Source organism: Rhipicephalus sanguineus, chromosome 2 (assembly GCF_013339695.2).
Source record: "Rhipicephalus sanguineus isolate Rsan-2018 chromosome 2, BIME_Rsan_1.4, whole genome shotgun sequence".
Lineage (NCBI taxonomy): Eukaryota > Metazoa > Arthropoda > Arachnida > Ixodida > Ixodidae > Rhipicephalus > Rhipicephalus sanguineus.
In genome coordinates this window covers 26,426,487-26,448,835 of record NC_051177.1, presented here as the reverse complement: position 1 = coordinate 26,448,835, position 22,349 = coordinate 26,426,487, and the positions used below count along the sequence as shown (strand labels likewise).

The 22,349-nt window shown below is 43.3% G+C and overlaps 2 protein-coding genes across 9 annotated transcripts in view; one reads left to right on the top strand and one right to left on the bottom strand.

The window, feature by feature from the left end:
* The first annotated feature begins 1,256 nt into the window (after positions 1-1,256).
* LOC119382581 (uncharacterized) overlaps positions 1,257-22,349 on the top strand; it is a 42,542-nt gene continuing 21,449 nt past the window's right edge. Inside the window, exons 1-6 of one of the 2 annotated variants that reach the window (XM_037650343.2) lie at positions 1,257-1,561; positions 3,018-3,114; positions 3,191-3,276; positions 5,178-5,279; positions 6,126-6,176; positions 6,250-6,831. In XM_037650343.2, the coding sequence (XP_037506271.1) occupies positions 1,469-1,561; positions 3,018-3,114; positions 3,191-3,276; positions 5,178-5,279; positions 6,126-6,176; positions 6,250-6,333 (513 nt within the window). In that variant the 5' untranslated portion in view covers positions 1,257-1,468 and the 3' untranslated portion in view covers positions 6,334-6,831. The remainder of the gene's footprint in view (positions 1,562-3,017; positions 3,115-3,190; positions 3,277-5,177; positions 5,280-6,125; positions 6,177-6,249; positions 6,832-22,349) is intronic. The other variant, XM_049412253.1, reaches the window with a different exon arrangement.
* Positions 8,478-22,349, bottom strand: part of LOC119382578 (beta-sarcoglycan) — a 56,290-nt gene continuing 42,418 nt past the window's right edge. Inside the window, exon 7 of one of the 7 annotated variants that reach the window (XM_049412246.1) lies at positions 8,478-9,076. The gene's annotated coding sequence lies outside the window, so the exon portion shown is untranslated. Of the gene's footprint in view, positions 9,702-11,444; positions 12,662-22,349 lie in introns of those variants that run through there. The other 6 variants (XM_049412249.1, XM_049412245.1, XM_049412248.1 and 3 more) reach the window with 6 other exon arrangements.

The window sequence follows — 22,349 nt, the reverse complement described above, 5'->3', positions numbered from 1 at the left end:
GCTACATGGCCGCCGGCGGCTTCACTTGCTCCCGTTGGCGGCGGCCGGGACTGCCACTCCAGAGGTTCTATAAAACCTCCTTGAGGCCAATTAAATTGTTCTTCCTGTAAAAAAATTAAAAAAAAGACAGCTTGTAAATTCGCAGAGAGAGAATAAAACATTTATTTGGGGCTCAGTGAGATGATCGGTAAATTCGTAGCTTATTTGACGGCGCTAGCGCGATCTCTACGCAAAAAAGACCACCACGCTTTTTTCGAATATGGCCCCCGAGACAAACAGTCGCGCGCATGCGTTAACTATCGCAGAACACAACTACACCCTTGAAACGTATAAGTAATTCCTTTAATTAAAAATAAACTGATATATTTAAGGTTTAATTGGTTTTATTACAACTTTGGCAATAATTTTAACGGTTTTTGCGGTACGCGTCCTCGTCGTCGAACGTTGCCGCCAGGGGCGATAACAGCGCCACACAGAAACAAAAATTGCACGTTTTTGACATGGCAGCGCGCACTGTTGTGGTTCGTCGAAAGTGCTAATTGTTCTGAAACCTTTTTTTCCGGATTCGCTAACCTGATCACTGCCACGTGTCGAGCGAAGCTCCATTCTACGAAGACAAAATGGTGCATGTTATGAAAGGTATACTTGTTGAGTGCGATCCGGCAATGAAGCAATTTCTGCTTCACCTGGACGACACCAACGCCCTGGGAAAGAAGTTCATCATCCAAGATTTGGACGAAACCCATGTCTTCATTACAGCGGAAATCTTGGAAACGTTACAGAACAAGATAGACGACATTATGGACCAGATTTCTTTTCCGTTGTCCGAAAAGTGATGGTGTGTCAGCGTGTCGTGCGTTGCCGGGTCTGCATGGCTTCTAGCATGCAGCACTATGAAGCGAACTTGTGTGATAATTACTGTGCAAGAAGACTTGTTCATCACTGACAGCTGGGAACTTTGGGACAGCTTCAGTTTTGCTGAATGTAATTCGTGAATAAAAAGGAGTGGTGAGCGCTGCATATCAACTCGATATCCAAGTTTTCTTTCGTGTAGTGGTTATTAGGCATTTTAATAATGGTGCATTGCGTGCGACCTGCACATGTTTTTACTGCCCCTCGACGTTCAGTAACCGATCGAGCAGATCGAAGTGCACGATTTCGCGTGCTTCGTTCGTATCAGTTTACACGGAGCGCACGGAACAAACCGGTGCGAATGGAGTCTCCGATTGGCTGCTTCGTAGCAGGTGACCTGAAACAGGTATGCGGAATGGGCAACGCCTCTAGCGACGGCGTACGTTCGAAGCAGCGCCTGTTTGAAGTCAACCGTCAACAAAGAGTCGTCGCGGCGTCTCCATTTGGCTATGTAACGTTAATTTGAGTGTGAATGACCTACAGGTCATAACCGCCGTTTGCGTAACAGTGTGTGCAGTGCTCGGAAAACGTATTTAGCGACACGCAAAGATCAATCATGCCACTTCTAAGTCGCTGCTGGACGCCTTTCCTCCTGTACCATTGGACCAACCTCCGTTATGGAAGTTTCTACTCTGCGATGTACACAGCTGTAAGCATATTTCTGATCTACGAATTTCCTCTTAAGCTCCGTGTGCCTCCTAATTTTTGTCTAGACCGACACGGACAGACCGCGTGTGGCTTCTTGTGCGGCAGAATGCTTGGGCGTTGCCATGAAGCTGCAGTCTAGGAGTGTCATTAGCGCTAAATTACTCACTGCGGTTGAGGCATCGAAGCACTTCGCTATTAAACAATGTCTTGATAATTTGCACGTTTGCATTGATATTTCGTAGGTCTATGCATCTCATTGCGAAGCGTGGAGACATTCAGAGCAAAACAAATACGTAATTAAATGTACTGAAGCAGGGGAAAAAAAATGTGCATGGTGGTGTAGTGAGCTAGTGCGTGCAAACTCGGGTTGTTGATCCCTTGCTCGCTTTACTGGGAGCTGAAGCGCGCCCTGGCGCTTGACCCGCTCCAAATAAGCGCACATGCGAGAACAGGAAGAGCCGATCGCTGCCGTGCTGTGTAGTAGAGAATCCTGCATTGTTTTCTGTGGTGATTGATGTATGCGCACTGCTGTTACATGCACGTGACATCAGCCATGGGTTTCTCGCAAAAGAATACGCCGTTTGCAAAGTTCAAGTCGTGTGGCTGCCGATCTACCACTCAATCCATCGATTTGACCGTATTATTTTAAATGTCAAAAATTGGAATCATTGCCTTGATGATGCACCGATGTAGGCATGAAGCTTAAGAGCCAGTAGTAGCAAAGAATGCTAAAATAAATAAAGTAGCACGAAATAAAAATACTTGTGCGAAATGAGAACGACTACAGGTTAACTACAATTAAAATAAAACCATACATGTAAGTCACTAATGGGTACGTACTGATCAAAGAATGAAAAACATCAATAAAGGAGGTCTACGTACCGGACATTCCAAAATTCGTCTTGTTCTATGACATTACTAATATTTTGTGATATTACGAAAGATTGCTTTCATTTTCTGAAAGGGGGGGGGGGGAATCTTTCATAGGTGTGAAAAGATGGGATGAGCAAGGTTGAAAGAAAAAAGTGCATATAAGAAGGACTGTAATAGGGTAGTGAGTTGGGCGAGTTGGAAGATACTCAATTATCCACATGACAGCACTGGCCGTCATGTGGATAAGAAGGACATTGCAGTGGTGCCTATGCCACTGCGGTAATGAGACACACTAAATATACATAAATAACTGTATTGAGAGTTCATGTGACATTGTAGAAAGGAGGAATGAGTGTTTGATTCCGGTAGAAAAGTATGGTATGGAAACAGGTATAAGTGGAAAAGAGCTCATTAAAGCCATGTTGCATTATCTTGTTAAGTTGCGTCAATGCTCTTCAACTATGCACACAACTAAGAGACAAGAAAAAGAGAATGAGCAGTTGCACCGTGTGCGCTTTGGCAAATAACAGTCAAATTGTTTGCCTGACAAGACGCATTCCTTTTTTATATTCTTCAACTTGCAGGTGTACCATGTTTTATTCATATTCTATGCCATATATGCCGTCAACGGAGGAAGAACTGACTATTTCTTCAGTCCGTACTTCGAGCTTTCAATGAAAGGTAAGGTCCTTTTCAGAACATCATGTAATAGCCTTTTACGACATTTCTGAAAAAAAAAAAAACTGTGCCATTTCAGGAATATACGTTGCAGCCGGCTGCACAATGGGCTTTGGTGTTGTCTTTCTCCTTTTCACACTAATGTTGGTCTTAGGCATCAAACGTGTAAGTGTGCAACATCTTTATTTCCTTGTGATGGCAATTACAGCAATTACTGTGTCGCATTAAGCGTGAACCGATGCTGTGCACCATTTAATGGTCACTATGTCGTAGCAATAGTCTACAATTTTTGCACTAGAAATCTGATTACCATAAAATCCCGAGCAATCAACACCCCCCTACGGTGAAAGATAATCCGACAAGATTTGGCGGGGGTGGGAGGGTGGGGAATTCAAGATGGCAGTGGAAGAGCCTCTAAGAATAAAAAATACACTCCTGTGTTTCTAATGAAATGCTTTATTGAGTACGCATGCATTCACTGTTTCCAAAACAGTGAACGAAACAGGTGGGTGTGCTTGCTCTGTCGTTGGCGCATATTTCAAATCTCTCGAAAACAGGAGGGGGGGGGGGGGCGCTTTCCCAGGTAGGGGCGCTTGCTCGGGGTTTTACGATATGCATTACTAAGAGTGCTGTTCTGCAGATGAATCAGAATTGCATGCTGGTAGTATTGTGCTTTTGAAGACGGGAACAAAATAAGGTGCACAACAAAACAAATAGTTATCTACTCCGTCCCCTACTTCGAAATGCGGTAGCATAAAATAGAGACAAAATCAGGTGCCTGCCAACATACTACAGTCAGAAGTAGCTGTGAACATTGTGTGTGCTGCCTGTTACATCTTCTTGTTCTTTATCTCTGGCAGCGCTTCGTAGCAATATGTTGAACTCAACATTTACGTTAATTGAAGCAAGTATTGAAGCGTACCATGGCTATCTCAGTTTATATTGAAACTGCTTGAGTCAAGCAAACAGGGCAAATATCTTGGTTATGAAGGCATTTCAGTCAATTCAGACTTTTCTTCTTTTCCACTGTCAGTGTGATGTATGTATGACTGATTTGAGACTGCTTTGATGAAGAGCTGAATAGTAAAAACTTGCTCCCATTTCATATTAAAGGTTGATTTATAGGTCAACAGGAACAACTACGAAACTGTGCCACCAATTGTGTTTGGTGTTTAGTACAAGTACCCATAGGCATGTGCAGGGTTCCCCATTAGGGGGTTGGGGGGGGGGGGGGGGCAAAGTCTCATCGCAGCGCCTTGGGCAACACGCTTCACAATGGATGAAAAAAAAAGTGAAAATAAAGCGATGACATGCTTCTCACAATGGCCTGCCTTTGGTCGCTGGCTTTCCTGAAGTACAGATTTTGGAACATCAGGGGCCTTCGGCCACCATTATGGTCAAAAACCTGCGTGGCCATAACCCTGCTCTTTAAACAATGACGGTACAGGTTTGACTGAGTAAACGCATGGGGCAGACTTTGCGCCTTCACTTCGGTGATTAGGGGGGCGCCCCCCCCCCCTGCCCCCCTCGTGCGCACGCCTATGCAAGTACTGTATCTGTCCTTGTAGAAGGAGAGAATAAATTTTTATGAAAGACAGGCAAACATGGCTACTTCCTTTGCTTTGCTGTGGGTCGTCTCCTCAGTCCAGAAGTCCAGCAGCCGTAACTGCCCTTCTCACTCAGAAAGTCGCTTAGAGTTGGACCATCAGGTCAGAGCTGAACAATGCTGTCTCCCATTGTCATGTAGTGAGTTGTACTATGAGTGTGAGCAGTGGTGTGCTTGTATGTGCCCATACTACGTTGCACGTTGCTCGCATTGTGGGCACTCATAATACAGGAAAGGGCATGTAGTGTGCTACAGATTCCAGTTCACATAAGTGTTTGTAGTCTGTGTCATACTACAGCTTCCTCTCGTGTGAGAGAGTCATGTGGAGGTGGCAGCCTCCTACGTGACAGGCAGTGGTATTGCAGGATGTGTATGTTAGCTAACGGTATCGGCTTGGAGTGTAGTTGCTTGTCGTGTACCTCGTTGTGCTGATAACAAAAACATGTACATGTTCTCGCAGGATAACCGTTGCCTCTTCTTCCCATGGATGATATCTGTTGTCATTGAAATCCTTCTCATGATTGCCGTAGGACTGTGGTACATCGGCCGCTATTACAGAAATGTAAGTGTACTCATGACCTCAACTAGAACAGCTCAACCCTAACTAGCATATCGCTGCTCACTTGAAAGATCTGGAAACTGTTCTTTGAGGTTCCACAAGAAGCGAATGTTTGACTATGAAACACAGATTGAGTGAACAGGCTTCTATTCATGTACAGAAGCCTTTAGTGCATGCTTATTTCTCTGAAAACTAGCGAAGCTTACGGGCATGCTGATATGAGAGTAATGTGCTCCATCAAGTAGCATAAAAGGGAGCACCCTAATGCACTTCACGAGGCTGTAGTGGCTAATCCACTGTCCAACTGCTCAGTCCACAGGCGGACGTACTAGTTATCAGAAAAGCAGCTTGTTAAATATCAAGATGCAAGACTTACAATTCACACATCACGTGTAACGGTTACTAACGAACACAACTTCACGGTCACTGTGACTTGATCACATAGGCGCAGCACACTGCTTTCTGTTAGATAGCTTCAACATGGTGCAGTTCCATTTGTAATGCTTTAAAAAAATGTGTGAGCTATGATGGGATCAAACCTCCATGTTCCATCACAGTAGCCCGACCTAACAATAAGGCCACAATCGCAGGCATGCTTCTCTAGTGTAAAAGTTACTCTTTGAAATATCTTATGCTCCTCAGTTTCTTATGCTTCTTCCTTGTGACAGCTGGTGATTTGAGGTGCTGAATTAGACTGCGCAGTATTCAGGACTTTGTCATACATTTGTCAGAGGAACATTTTAGTACCTCCAAAGAGAGTGAAATCCACCTACAATGCTACAACATTTAATGCAAGAGTCGTCAGGCATTCTGTAACACAACCTTTACAACCTCCTTTTTTCCTTGCAGCTTTACTCTGTTTTGGCTGCTATCATCCTATGGTGCATTGATGGTGTCCATGTGAGTTGCTTTTCAACCACATACATTGAAATAGCATTCAAACATTAAATTTTTTGTTGCTTGTTCTTGGCAGGTCTACTGCTTCACGTGCGTCGTATCGCACTACCAGGTGGTCCGTGACCTCCAGGAGCCGAAGTTCCAGATTTTGTACCCATAATTTTGAATCTAGCCGTTCAGACTGCAGGCAAAGCTGAGCAGGCACATACTCCGCCAACACATCCAATTTCTACTCCTCCACCTTCCTGGAGAGCGCAAAGAACATGCTCAGGATCCATATTAATGACATTCAAAATTCACCGAGTAAGGAAAGCATGTGCACACCAAAAAGCAAGAGACGAACTAAAAGTGAGGAAGGGGGGTAACCCACGCGAAGACGCTCCTTGCCAAGTACAGCCTTTGTTAGAAGAAACATTAACTGTGTACCTGACTACAGCCGATTCTGACTGTGTGGTTGATGCCCCGTTGGCATCTGCAACTAATTAGAAGCTTTGACGAAGTGAAGATGTATTTTTGGACTAGTTGGTTCATACTTTCTGAAAAGCAGCACCAGAGAACACAAGGGACAAGACAAAGAACAACATGCAGCGCCCTGTGTACGTGTCGTTGTTCTTTGTCTGGTCCCTTGTGTTCTTGGGGCTACTTTGCTGCAAGGAGAGTGAATTAACATTATCATCACTTTCCGCAGCTTTCTGGTGCCACTAGTCTCAGAAGTGACACAAAACAGCCAGCAGTTGGCAACACACATACTGAGCGTGGCCATGTTTCTTCTGACAAACGATGTACTGTAGTCACAGATTGAAACGCTGCAATTTAGGGCTAAGTAATGCGCGTGCCTTCATTTCGACTCTCTTCAGTTTGTTTCATATTGCCGTAATTTCAACTCGAATGCTTACATCAGGGCCAACATTACGTTTAGCAGCCAGATTAGTAGCGTCGTGGCAGGATTATAACAAGCATTTACGCATACCAGTCGTTCTACTAAAAATGTTGACGTTTTGTGGACATTACGTGCTTGGAGTGCGAGCACTACAGTATCGGGCATGATGACATTGCAGCCGTGCGAAAGAATGGCTCTAGAGAATCTTATGTGGCATGTATAGCAAAGTGGTCAAAAACTGCATGCAATTCTCAGTACAGAGGTTTGCCATAAGGAGTCGGCATCCATGATTTAGCTTTGGCTTGTTTTTCACTGTCAAATGCTTTGTTTTGCACAAGCATAAATCACTGCCTTCTGCTTGCATATAATATATTGTACATATTGCAGAAAGGAAAACACAGCTTCATGATCACTTGTCATCTGCTTGGTGCAATGACAGTGATGTAGCTTACCTTTCTGCCTGTAACCTTGTTTTAATAATCTTCCCGGTGCAAGTAGGGCTGTTGTGCCTTATTTATTTTTTACTTTACAACAGCAATCCAAGCGGTGAATTACTATGCAGTTCATTGGCCATTATTGCCATTCCGTCCATGAAAGGAGAATGAAATCTCATGGTTGTGAAGTGTACAATTTCTACTCTTTTACACCTTTTCTGCAGCTTTACAATGCACTTGAACTGTGGGACTGACCATTTGTGGTGGGTTTTGTTATGCACTGAACTGAGGAATGCTACGTTTCTGCCTACACCAAGCAGTCGTGAGCCCACAGCAGGTTTAAAGTCTTTTGCGATGGTTTTCTCAACACCTGCAGTGGCCAATCAGTGGCATTTAACACATGAAGAGGGCAACAACACACTACAGTGTGCTCCACATGAATCTCATGTATGTAGCCTTGACAGTGAGAATCTCCACCACAGGGACTTTAATGCAGATGCTTGTGCATAGCTGTGCCATAAGGTTCTCTTTAAAAGTTTTGTTGCACTCATATCCTGCTATCACACTGCCAGTATGAAACATTCCTCACTTCATTCAGAGTGGAGCGATTTAGCACACAGCACCTTGCAGTGTTATGTCACTCGTGCATTGTATCATTCTGCCGAAGATGGAACATGAACCAATGAGCTCATCTTTTTATACTCTTTCAACACATTCCCTAAGTCACCTGAAATTCTTCGCCAATGATAAATCCTTACACTACATCAAAGATTAGTACACCACAATATTATTTGTGCTATGTGTAAAAAAAAAAAAAAAAACTGAACTTCGGCCAGCTGCATCAGAAATGTCCCAGGGAGGCATTCTTATCACCCATTAGTAGCAGCAAGCAGCAAATCTGCCCTACATTTTGTCTGTAGCATGAAGTTGCTCAAGGTGCAAATTTGAGCATAGCTTTAATAAAGGAAAAAAAAATTTTTTTTTACTCTGAAACGCATTGTCCAAGGTGTGTCTTTATTTCCATCAAAACAACATACAGAAGTCGTGAAATCAGTGGAAAACAGCTTTATAAGGCCAAGCACATTATATATATTACATGTGCTCATAAAAAGGAGTTAAACATGGAATATTGCAGGCTGGAGTTAATGTTTTAAATTAATGAATGTGGATCGTCACCCTGATGAACACAAGTCCCTTCAACAAAATGTGTGCATCAGCCTGAAATGCCCCGTTTGGCTACTGGCGATCATTTTGACTCAATGTTGTCAACTTCTGTCACGTTTAGATGCTACTTGTGGATGACTAACAATAAGGGGAAATTATGCAGAAGTTTCGGGAATCAATTTTCATTATCACAATGAGGTTAACAGTAGTACATGTCAGCAAACATCACTGCACGAGGCTTCTTGCAGTGTTCATGATCAGACATAATTTTGCAGTAAAAGTGAAATAGATTTCATCCTAGTAACAATTGTAAAACAGTTACGTAGTTACACCACTATCACTTGTAAATCCTGCGTTTTTTGCTTATTTGCCCCCAATACAAGGATCGCTTGCATACTCCAAAGAATGCTGGATGTTCAAACTACCTAGTTATTCTGCATACTTCTTAATGTACAATGTTATGGCACAAACTTTGTGACCATTGCGAATCTTGAATATGAACACTGTTGTAATATTAATCAAGAAAATGATCAGTTTGTCCAAGACTACATGAAAAGCATTCAATATTCGATTAAAGCTTGAATAACGCATCTCGAGTTAGCTACCTGACCATCACAAAGCAAGAACAACGTGCATATCACAAAAGCACAGAAAGGGAAGACCACACACAGGCACCGTGTTTCGTTGTACCTTTCTGTGTCATTGTGAAGTGTGCACTGTATTTGCTTTGCAAGTCTAAAAATGACTATGTGCACATCCCTACTTTCAACAGCTGCACTTCTCTACAGTGACCTTCCAAATGAATTGGCAACAGCATAATAGCGCAATGACTACTTAGTACGACGACTAACCATGGTCATTGGCAGGATTTTGTCTTTGGGGGGTGCAAACACATGTTGCTTCGTGGCTAGGGGATGGGGGCAAGTGCCCCTTTTGCACACCCCTCCCTACGCCCATGTCACTAACTGAGAGACTGAAGAGAAAAACATGTGGCACATGAGAAGTGTGATACCTGTAGGACTGCAGCATATCAGGCCATCTGATGAAATACTCCCAGGCTGTGAGCACCAGGGGCCACACTTTATAATGACCAGTTTCACCTTTCACTCCTGTATAAATGTTTGTCATGCTGACTATCACAGCGATAATTGCAGCATTTTAGGTGATAATAAAGGTGAAAAAACAGAAAGAGTGAAATTAAATGCAGCAAAATGTGACCCCAACGCTTCATTTATTGGGATTTGCACGAGTTCTTCTAGTTTCAGGGAAAATTTCTGCCAGAAGCTGTAGTCTCAAAAGATAACCCTCAGTGATTACTTTTGCTTAATGTTAAGTCCACTGCAAGACCCTACACCATAGTAAAGCTGTTCTGTCAGTAATATTGGTGAAGAAAGCTGGGTTAGTTGGCATATACCGAAGACTTGAGACATATCTACTAGTAATTAGTGCAAAGAAAAGATGTCGGGCGAGATAAAAAACACACAGAGGATATGCACGATGTGAAAACAATGTTGACATTAGGTACAACACCATACACTATCACTTCTACTTTTGTTGGCTTATTAGCTAATCAATTTGCACAGTAAGTGATAAATTAGAAGTAAAACCCGAGAACTAAAGAATGTCAATGATTTTGAACAATTGAAAGGAAAATAACATAAAGTTCAACACACATGTATTTCAGGACTATTTTGTTGATACGTAAATGGTAATGCAAGTGCACCTGACACTGCTTAAATGTGTGAACCTAGTACTGCACACTACTGTAAAAAGGCTCCTGCTAAAGGCAGTGTTCTCAATATGGCAGTTTTTGCGGACCAAAATAACAGTCACAGGGCTTCACATTTCAAAGCTACACAGCAGGCTATGAAAGATATTCGAAAGAGGGACTAATTTTTGCCACTTGCTGCTCACCATTGAACACCTTAATATATCAACACATGAATGTATTGCACCCACACTTGCCCATATGCGGTTACCATGACTGAGAATCTGAAAAGCAAGCTTGCTGAACACAACTCCTGTGGTGGTCAGCAACTGCAATATTATTAAAATGTCTTTAGGCAAACTGACGTGCCATAACAAATATTCATGAACCTACCTATGCTTTGGTAGTACAATTCACTCGAGACACTGGAGTAGCGAATGAAATAAACTGGTGTACACGCATTAACATAAAATTATGCTGAACTTCTGTTGTGGGAGATGTAGGGCCTTAGACTTTTTTCGTGGTCTTGCCTAGCCGTAACTTAAAGGAGTACTCACATGAATTTTAAATATTTTCGGATTGTTGCTCCAAATAAAAAGACTGGTGTCGAGGAACCTAAAAGGAGTATTGTGGTGCATGGGAATGCATCGAATATATTTTTAATACCGCTACCTTAGAAAAAAGGTTTCGGTTTCGATATCGAGGGGGCGGCTTCTCAGTGACTGTATCATTGCAGTGTGACGTCACGGGGAGACAGCAACTCGCGACGTACTAGCGGCAGATCTGTCATCTGCTCGTGATACACGTAAACAATGATGGGGGAATTGTCGTCCAGTGACCCAAACAGCGATTTCTGCGATTTTGGCTGCATGCAGGACGCAGAATTCGCGAACTTAGTGGAACTGTGTTTACTCGTCGGGATAATGTCCACTGCAGTGGGGCTGGCTTGCATATGCTCAGCGACAAAAACTTTAAAATCAAAGTAAAATATTTTACACGTGTTGTCTGACTCCGGTCTGTGGAGAGCGTTACCAAGGAAACGTAAAATGTCCCTTTTGCGATGTCTCAAAATCACGTCATTACTCCTTTAAAGCACACGAACAATATTGGTAATTGCAATTAGCAGAAAACAAAATGTTGCTGAATTTCCAATAACAAAATCTGTTCAATGTGAACCAGTTATAATTTCGATGAATTGGGTAGTGTTTCTTTTTTCTTTTAGTAGGACATTTGGCACAGAAAAGGTCATTTCTACATCACATTGTTTTCAATAGCAGTTATAAAGGTATTAACAAGTAAACTGACTATAATGGGATCTTGGCATGTTTTCTGCTTCAAAAACCGACCTCTGCCTAAAGATATCTATGAAAGGGGTACTGACACGAAAATTCTCAGTTGTCATTTTTTTGCATCAAATGAAAGGCCGAGTCCTCAAGAGCCTAGAAAATGCCCTGCTAAGCACAAGTGTCGACTGAAAAGTAATTACGTGTTTTTAAAAGTTAGTTTTGGTTCCTACAGTACCCTGACGTCACGACACAGTATGTGCTTCTCGTCACATGCTTGCTCAAGATAGTGTGACATTTCCATCGCTGCTCTGCTCTGCGGCTCTGTTGGTGACGCACAAGGGGCCATTTTGCACATTTTGATGCCCAAGGTCATCAGAACTAGTCACAATGATGTATGAAGTTGCCAGAACTGATACTGTAGCCTCATGACACACTTGTTGATGTCAGCAGGTGCACCGTATGAAAATTCACTTTACATGTCAAAACAAACTATCTTATCAGCATTTCCTAAGCTTCATACTTGCTCATAGCTCTCTCTGTATACAGGAGATTTGTATGGCAGAGTAAATTCAGTTGCGAAAATTGGTGTCAGTACCCCTTTAAGGCCCACACACACTAGCAGAAAAACGCACGCAGTGTGCCGCCAGCAGAGAAATGCCGCCGTAGCGGTGCAGCCACACCAAACAGCGGTGAGCACCTCCGTTTTGGATTGTTGAATGGCAGTACAAAGGCTGACGTCACTGCCTCTGCAGTGCATTTCTGTGGAGCGGGGGGTCATGCATACTTACGACAGCACAAAGAGGATTACGTCAGCCCCACAAGGCTTTGTTGAAAGAGTGAATACCAGGGTTTTGCTGCCACAGTTGCAGTCATAAACAAATCTTACTTGCCATAGAGAATGAAATATGCACGCATGTAGGAGTTCTAAAAACCTTCCCCTTAGTACTGCTCAGTACAAAGCAATGTGTTTGTCAGTTTGTGGTCTTAACTTCATCCCCGTCCTTTTTGCGACATACCTATTTTTCTCAAGTTATGAACCAACTAGCTCAGCAACAAGACCTGTTCTATACTGAAAGACGGAATAAGTGCGGACCAAGACAAAAAAGCGCTGACAAGAGGGCGAAATGAGCCTCCACATGATAACGAAACGAGTGTCCGGGCAGGTCTGCATAAAACTGTTATGGCATGCATATGTCACTGAAGGTGTTAGTACTGGAAAGCGCATGTGGCGCACCGCAAACAATTGTGCACGAACCCATCCCTTTCGCAGCATGAGAATGCTGCCACACAGCAGTTCTGGATGCTTGTGTTTTGCCTCCAGGAGCACACCGTGTGCATTTTTCAGCTAGTGTGTTTCAGGCCTTAATGACTATCTCAGTGACGTGTAGACAATATGTAGCATGCTGCACAGTTGCGCCTAGTACAGGGGTTGACGCTCTCTGGAAACCTCACATCTCCGCATCCAAAGCCCTGCTCCCGAACTGGTACACGGAAGATTCGGCCAGAAGGCATGCACACACACAGCTTGTACCAGTATGAGGCATCACTTGAAGGGTTTCTCGGAGCGTGGCAAACGGCCGCTAGGATACGGATGCCGTTGCTGCCATCCAAGGTAAGGCTTTGGTTCTGCACAGTAAAATAAGCCATGACCATGAGGTTTGGCATCCCAAGGAAAAACCATAGCATAGGGATCCAGATTATTCCTCCACATTATCCCTCTACCAACATACATATCCACCGCTGAGGTTGATGCAAGCATCGGCTGAACTTGTGACTGTTGTCTTTTTGCTCGAACGTTATCATGAAACTTCACATAAATGCAGTGCCTCGCTTGTTTTAGCACTTGGAGTTAGGGTGTGTCAGCCGTTGCTTTGTTTCTTTCATTCGTTTTTCTTTTTCTCTTTATGTTTCATGTTTCTTAGTGAAAACTGGCTTCGTCTTTTCCTGACCTGAGGCACTGCCTTAACTGAACCAGTACAACATGAACCTTGTGTCGCAGTTTCACTAATGATTTTCTCTTGTCCTTCACGGTCATCCAACAGTGCTACCTTTGGCACCTGAACAGAAGGCTGTCAATAAGCCGGCAGTACCATGCGAACTCTGCTTCCACCTCAAGTTGAAGCTACAAAGTGTTTATTTAAAATGTTAGATGTTTTGGGTTTTTTGCCTCTCAATGTTTTCGAACTACAGTTAAAACTCAATCAAATGGTTCTAAAAAAGACAGGGCATGCAAACATGGACACAAGGAAGAAGTCACAACACCACAAACACCGGCGTTTGTGGTGTCGAGACTTCTTTTTTGTGTCCGTGTTTGCACGGCCTGTGTTTTTAGAGTGAATACTTACAAGCTAGCTCAGCTCTCTATTATTCTAATCAATCAAATGAAACCCGATTTTACTGTATGTTTCGATATGTTTCTTTAAATAAGCTTTCAATCTACATCATCACTCTGTTTATGTTGCCAACACTTGTGTGCAAACCGTTGTTTCAGGTGGAAGGACCCCATCAGGCGTTAATGCCTTTTGTCCTCTCTTTCCTAAGTGTAACTTCGTACACTTGAATAAAAATCATTCTTTCATTCATTCAAATTTATATTTCTTGGCATGTACAGTGGCGTCCGCTCTTAGGGTGAACACTGCTCTGTGTGGCCACGCTCCGCAGAGCGCCATTGCATGGTGCACACGAGCGTGCCACTCTTGCAGTATTACAGCCAGGCAAGAGCAGCGCCACAGCAATGGTCCAGCTCTGTTGCAGACCACGTGCAGGCATTCCCCCGCGTCACTCTGTGCATGCGCTACGCTTCGACGCACGGCCGCGCCATGTGCGCTGCGCGGCCACGCTGCGCCGGGTTCACGCTAAGAGTGGACAGCACTGTACCTACTGAAGTTCAGTGTTGTCATCAACCCTAATCATCAAAACTAACTTGACCACTAAACCCAATTTAGCGAAGAATGGCGATTTGGGCTAGTTGGTTAAAGTGCATTTGAAAGTGCATGTTTTAGAAGTGCATTATTGCGTCTCTCTTTGCCTTCCGTTCTTCACTACGTCGCCTTTCCTTCAGCACTTACTTGCTTGTGCTGCAAACACCTTTAAAAATCCAATTTAGTGAAGCTTTTCCTGAAATATATGATTAAAAAGTGATGATTTCTTTCTAATTTTGATGCAGACAGGCTTTTCTTCTAACAACACTATAGTGTTAAAACATCTAGGCACCCTACATTCAAGGCCCTAGCTTTATTTCGATGAGGCTGCACACGACAGCCATGTATGGATCAACGGACACTGCAGTAGGTAGCGTTCTTACATACCAGATGGCTCTGGGGGCAGCAGTGGTTTCATTCGTCATTTCATGGTTTATACAACAGACAGCACCGATTGTCTCCTCACAACATCGCTGCATTCATTCGCCACATCACAGTGCATCGGCAGCCAATCATAGCTTCCCATGAATGTCTAGCTGGTCTGCATCGCCCGTACATGAAGCCTGCTAACATGGGAGGCTCCATGCCACGGCTATCTTTGGGCCACCGTTGGGCCACCTTTCCGGATTTCACATGCACAAAAGGTGGACTGGCAGCAAATACAATGCTGTGATAGATTATAAGTGTGGCTGTGTTACAATTTTAGGTTTCAAAGGACCGGAAAATCCATTTCTAGATTTTACTAACTTCCCTGTTTAAACAAATAATTCGAGTGCGGTCATGACTTCATTAAATAGAGTGTCAACTGTATAAAAGGCAATAAAGCGAATTTGTTGGACAATTGGTTAACACCATGACCTAGGGGTAAGCGTAAAAAATGAGGATGTAAACGTGTGTAGTTGCTGTGTACCTCTTCTGCGTCCTTGTTTTTTGCGCGGTCCCCTAGGTCAACATGTAAGAGGATATTAATAAGCATGACAGATGCAGTAAAAAAAAAAAATGAGAAGATGATTTCTTTCAAACCTTGACTTCACCCAGCAACTGCACTGTGTGAGACAAACTGTTACCATTAGCTTTAGCTAGTTTCAGAAGAGAGGCACTCAAGCACAAGGTGACCCTATGAGACAGCACCGCACCCCTTGAAAAGTGCTGTATACACACCAGTTCCTTGGATTTGTGTTCAGATTGGCTTCCAACCAAACATTTCAAGGAAAGCGTGGATGCTCATAAATTTTCCAGAAAAAAAAAAAGAAGGTGGCATCCATCAAAGCAATGGCTCTCGATGAGCAGCAAATGTCATTTCATTTCCAAGTAATATAAACCTTTTGGAAGAAACAAGTGCTAACATATTGGCTATTACATTCTTTCGTATTGTGTAACTGACATATTGTAGGTGTTATGAGTTATGTACCACATCGCCACCGGTGACTCCTAAAAAGAACACGACTACATGAGTGAGATCTGTTCAACGGAAATTTCTTGAGCTCATAGAGACTTTTCCCTATTCCCTGTACAATACCATTTATCCACTGCCGATTGATAAATCACCACACTTTTTGAAATAAGTTGTCAATGCCTAAAGTGGAGATAGCTCGTCTTGACAACCGATACAAGTGCACACGAGTTGTGCAAGCTTTTTAACGTAATGTAAGCAGATCAATGGCATCTTTGACAAAACACACTAAATACACAATGGGATGCCCAGGCGCAATGATTGGACAAAACGGTGCACCAGGGTGCCCCGTGAACACCACTGCAATTTGTCCGGGATGTCATTAAATTGTGCTTCCCGACATAATTGTCTTTTTAGTGACAGCAGTATGCACGCACTTCTGCACACTAGCATAAGTGAAAATCTTATGGTAGGCGCCATGGCAAAATGTCCTCTCCTTGTAAAATAGCTCTAAGCAGATGCTCTTAAGCCACCTTACCACACTCCTCAGAAAAATGTTGTGTCCTGCTGACCAAGTGATGTTGTGCCCTTCCATATCCAGCCCTCCATTGCCTTTGAGTAGAATTTGGTAAGGAGATGAAATGATGAGTGGATCACGCTTGGCACTGGTGAGCTAGAAAAAAATGTTTGACTTGTTAGGGAAAACAACGGTACCACTCTGTTTCCCAAGTTATGCGTTGGAGTTTGTAGGCATCACCCCACACTCAACGAAAGCTACTGTGGCCTTTAATATACAGGATGGCTATTTCGATAATATCGCTGGCCAGATACTGTAAAGGAAGGCTGCTAAAACAGAGGCTATCATTACAAAATCAACCAAAGCATTATGTGAAAATCGCAAGTTTCATTTACTGGCATCCAGGGTCAAGTTTCAAAGAAAAAATGTGTTTAATGATAAACGTAACCAACTAACTAACCATGAAGCAGGTAGCCATAGAGGGCTTTCAACGTTTTACTGGTTTATATTGAACTTGAGATAAAACTTCATGTGAAAGTACAATTGTGAGTTGTTAGTGAAGCTTGACACAAGTAATATTGGTTATTATGCTATCCCAGACTGTGCATTCACTTACTGTGTCTATAAACAACATATCAGTGAGGTTCTAATATGGTTCCTAGGGCCAGATAATTTGATGAACTTTGCTGGTCCCATAGCAAAACTCAATTGCACAACACACCTGTTGAATTCTAACGCATTGCCAAATCTAATGCGTAACAAAATTTAATGCTCAATCAAATTTAAAAGAAGAAAAAAATTTTCCTTTAATTTTTGCAGTCGTTGCTGGAAACTGCAGTTGTATGCTATTGTATTTCACAATGCATTTTTAGCACTTCCTTCTTGAAGTAGTACAAACAAACTGCAGTTCCATTAAAAGAATGTGCCTTCATTACTGCTTGGCTGCGATTATACAATTAGTACATGTGCTCTAGGGTGAATGGGTAAGTTCAAAGTGGAGCTTTCACAATAGCTAATGTTTTGGTTTAATCTGTTGCGCAAGAATCTTTCACATCAAATAATCATCTCATAAGACAGAATTGCGCTACATAACTGCCAGGAAAGATAAGGTTGGTTGGTTAGCAGGGTCTAATGTCCCAAACCGACTCAGGCTATGAGAGATGCGGTAGTAGAGGGCTACGGATAATTCCGTCCACCTGGGCTTTAACGTGCACTGACATCGCAGAGTCGCAGAGTACATGGGCCTCTAGCAGCATTTCGCCTATCAAAATGTGACCGCCGCGGCTGGAATCGAATCCACGTCTTTCAGGTCAGCAGCCAAATACGGTAATGTTACACTGAACTACCACAGAGGCTATAAAACAGAGATAAGTTTATTTCAATTAAAAAGGCTCCTCACTATGTTTGCACATTGTAAATAAACGTGGCACAAAGATCACTCAGTGGTGATCGTGTTTACAATGTATGACATGGCTTCACGGTGCAAAAATGGTTGAAATTTCACACAGATAGTAGTGCGCACTTCCTTTCAAGGAAGCTGCACAACAGGATAGAAAGAGAATCACGAGCATACAAGCCTCATTAAACAGGCGTCCCTTGGAACGACACTGACCACGGTCCAATGTGAACCACAAACTACAGTCACTGGTGATTTGCCACGAAGCAAAATAAAAACACATTGGGAGCAAACGCTGATGGGGCTCATCATGGAACACGACACATGGAAGAACTAAGGCAGCATATGCTGCACGTGGACACTAGCTGAGGCAAAGGAGGAAAGCGCCTGCATTGAAGGTGGCTCTCTCTTAGCAGCATGCTAACAGTGCAGTTCAACTTTTCAAACCCCTCCAATAATGATCCAACTTTAAAAATTATTGCAGCAAAATGCTCATAAGGTATGCTTCACAATTTTCAGTATGTAAACAAATTCTGAGCGCAGCGTCGTGTTGGGGCAACGCCAACTGTGTTTTAACTCATGGCTATCCGCAGTTGTAGCAATGTACATTTGTTACATCTTGCTAAGAAAACTGCCAGTGCTTTGAGTGCTATGCACACCACTCTGTGCACTGCAGCGTCGTGAACCAAGCGAAATGCCGACAGCCCCATAACGACAGCAAAGCCAGCTGCAGTGCACATGCCAGCCCTGCATGCGCACGAGCTCCGAACGAGGGGGCCAGCGCATGTGACAGAGGAAGAAAGTGAGGTTAGATGCCAGTGGCTCGTGATATTGACAGACTCAGCGTTCGCTCTCTTTCGTCCTCGTTCGCACTCTTTCGTCCTCGTTCACTCTATCAGTTATGCCGACGTCAGCCAACAATAGCGACGCCACTCAACACAGGAACGCCCCCTTCGAGTTGTGCTCTAAAATTCACAGTTACAGCACAAATAAGAAGTAAATTTTTGCTTGCATGGCTTTCCAAAAATTAGGGGGTGTGCAAACTACGAATTCAAGAGTGTTTGCCTTTAGGTCAATTCAGTTATGCACCTTCATTTTGAGACTTGCATGCATGTGTTCATGCAATGTTCACAATACAGCATCAGCCACTGCATCCTACAGAAGAAAGGTGTAAGAAAGTTGTGCCCCCACACTGGCCACCTGAGTACTCGCTACATGGGCAAAGTCAACCAAAATGCTTCACCACGCATGCAATCATCCCGCCTGTTGAACAATAACGTTGCAGTAGAAAATATCACACTTTAGAAACCGCGCACACCAGCACTTTGCATACATGGAAGTGGACACCCTGCTCGCATCTTGTGCTCATTTTGCTTTTTTTTTTTCGTAGTCTGTTGGCTGCTTGTCCTAACTTTGGTTACCCTACTTTAACAGCGGAGCTGTTCTATGTCGACCTTTGCGTCCGGCGTCACGCAGGAGTAGAGCCATGTCACGTGACTAGGAGAGAGAGGATACCAGAGCAGTTGCTTCGCGCAGGTCACATGGCCGCGGACAATCACAGGGTGTGCCTGGGGAGGGCATGGTGTGATAAGGGTAGCTGTCTTTGTGCTGCACGCCCTTTCGCACAGTGGACTTCACACGGCTCGAGCGGCAGTGGGAACTTGCATGAGAGCAGCTGTACCGATGTCAAGCAGCAAACCCCGAGCTTCGAGAGCACGAACAGCAAGCCAAGTGGCAATGGAGGGAAGCCGCCAACACCAAGGTTCGAGAGAAGGAAGCGTAAAGGAAACGGCAGCGTAGACAAGAAACCCTGAGCTTCAAGAAAAGAGTGGTAGACTTCATTTTAGGAAAGGAACGACTGCAGCTTCATTGTTTCCTCAGATTTCACTTTATGGAACTGGGTTGAGTTTTTGAAGCTCCTTAAAGGGTTAAAGGGACACTAAAGAGCAAGACAATTTTTTCTCATATTAGTAAAGTACTCTTTCACGATACCAAAAACACCATGCTTGCTGCGAGAAGACGCTTAGTAAGCGAGAAAACGCGCAAAAACAATATGTGGGTGGCGCACCACCTTGAAGTTTCCGCACATTCGCCGTGACGTGACATGTTTTGACGGCGCCTACTAGGGACTGCGTAGTTCCTAATAGGTAAAAATGAAGTACATTGTCCTCTGAGGGGGCTATAGACTTAACATACCAAGTTTGGGGTAATTTTGTTCAGCCAATGGCGCCAAAATACGATAAATACACTTTGAAATCCGTGACGTCATGTGGGGAGATTTCGGCGCGAATTTAAGAATGAAACTTTGACTTGATTTTCTCCTCTATTAATAAACCTATGATGGTGAAATCAACGACATTAGAGTTCTCAGAGCACAATTTATCGATCTAAACCGATTCATTGTTTCTCTTTAGTGTCCTTTTAATGTTAATGGAGAGCCTACTGATTACAGAAAGAGACAGGGCATGCAACCAGACACAAGAGAGAAGTCAAGACGCCACAAACGCCGGCGTGTGAGGTGTCTTGACTTCTCTCTTGTGTCCGAGTTTGCATGCCCTGTCTCGACAACATGAATACTTCCCAACTAGCTCAGTTCGCTGTTATTCTGACTAAATAGTAAAATGTTGGAGCAGCTAATTTCACAGAAGCTGCGTTACAGGCACTTCTCTGGCTTGGAGTGGCACACGTATACTGCGTTATTATGATAATAATTGATAATTAGAAGACAGGTTGCAAAGGATTCCATTTCACACCATCTCGAATTCTGAGCCCATTTCTACTACTTCCCAGGCATGATGTAAATGAAACTAAACAAGACCAAAGAAAGAGGCGCTCTAAACCTGCTTTGGCGAGGAATACAAAGAGGCTGGGCAGCATTAAAGAAAAACCCAGCCTGTCGTTAAGGTCCTCTAATTGCAACTGCCCCAAATCCCGGGTGCATCTTCGCGCTTATGTTCGCACCCTGAAAAGGGGGCCCTCTCTCCTTCCCCTCTCTCCCAAGTCGCAGCCCCTCGGTCCCATAAATCTGTCAATGCAAACACATTCATCACCTACAGAGCACTGTTCTGGTGTTGCTGCATTTGTCGCCTCTTCTGACCTTGAAAGAAAACAGCGGCAATCATGGAGGGGGGAAAAGAGAGGGAGGCAAAGAAATGCAAAGTTAGAACAGAAGTGGCACACGTATACTGTGTTATTATGATAATAATTGATAATTAGAAGACAGTTTGCAAAGAATGAGCTCCAGTTCCAAGCTCATTTCTACTACTTCCCAGGCGATGTAAATGAAACTGCTAGGTGTGTGCGAATAGTAAATTTTGGAACCGAATCGAATACGAATCGAATAGTGATGACGCTAAATCGAATACGAATACTAATCGTACACTCTTCGAATAGTTTTCAAATAGTAAGACAACCATTTTCAAAACAGTCCTAGATCTCTACAACATTTTATTTGAAACAAATATTCACAAACTTTCTCCAAAGAACATTGCGGTTACTTTTAAATGTCTCAAAATACAACAATTGTGAAAACTGACGTAAGCTCGCATACCGCAACGACTACAGTAATTTAGGTGATACTTTGTCACCTGCTTTTAAAATAAAATGAGACATAAAAACTAAACAATTTCGAACCGAACACCATAATACAGCTAAAGATGTAATGAAACACAACAAACCTGTCATCACAACATAGGTCTCGGCACCGAAAGCATGTAAACATCAGTGTTAAAAGCTGTATCTGCAGGAGTAATTTACAGAAACACAACATTTGCGTCTGTTGTTATTCGTGAAGCTGAATGCAGTCATAGTCCTCACCTTCAGTTATTACAACATGAAGACAGGAACTGAATAATGCGATACAGCTTCAGCATAGTGATAACTGAGTAAGAGTGTATATTTAAGAAAAAAACGCCTTCTTTCGGTAATCAATGTAGCATCGGTAGGCTCATAAAAGCTTTGGCTACATGCGCATTGGTAATATAGCGATTAAAAAAATAAAATGGCCTTTAGCTTTTCCAAAGTTTTGTTGTTTCGGGGTTCTCCAGCCAGTGCTAATTATTCGAAAAGCTATTCGAAAAATATTCTGTATTTCAATATTTACTATTCGATTCGAGTACCGAATCAAATAGAAAGCTATTCGATTCGTTATTCAAAATTTCAAATATTCGCACACCCCTAGAAACTGCCAGCATGAGTTGCAAGAAAGAAGGAGCTGTGCTTACCCGTGACACATGGGCCTCTTTGACCTGAGATTTGGTATACCCTTAGGCAGTTGGAAACCCTGGTATTCAGTTGAGAAGATTGGTTCGGCCTGTGGTTGGCTGCGGACTCTGAATTCCTTGACATTGCTCACTACAGTCCAGTCGGGGCCCACTTCCAGGCTCGGTCCAGCTGTGTCGGACGCTTGCCGACCAGCTTGCTTGTCCCCCGAAGTCCTCACAACGACCTGCATTACAATGTGGAAAAATGCGGCTGG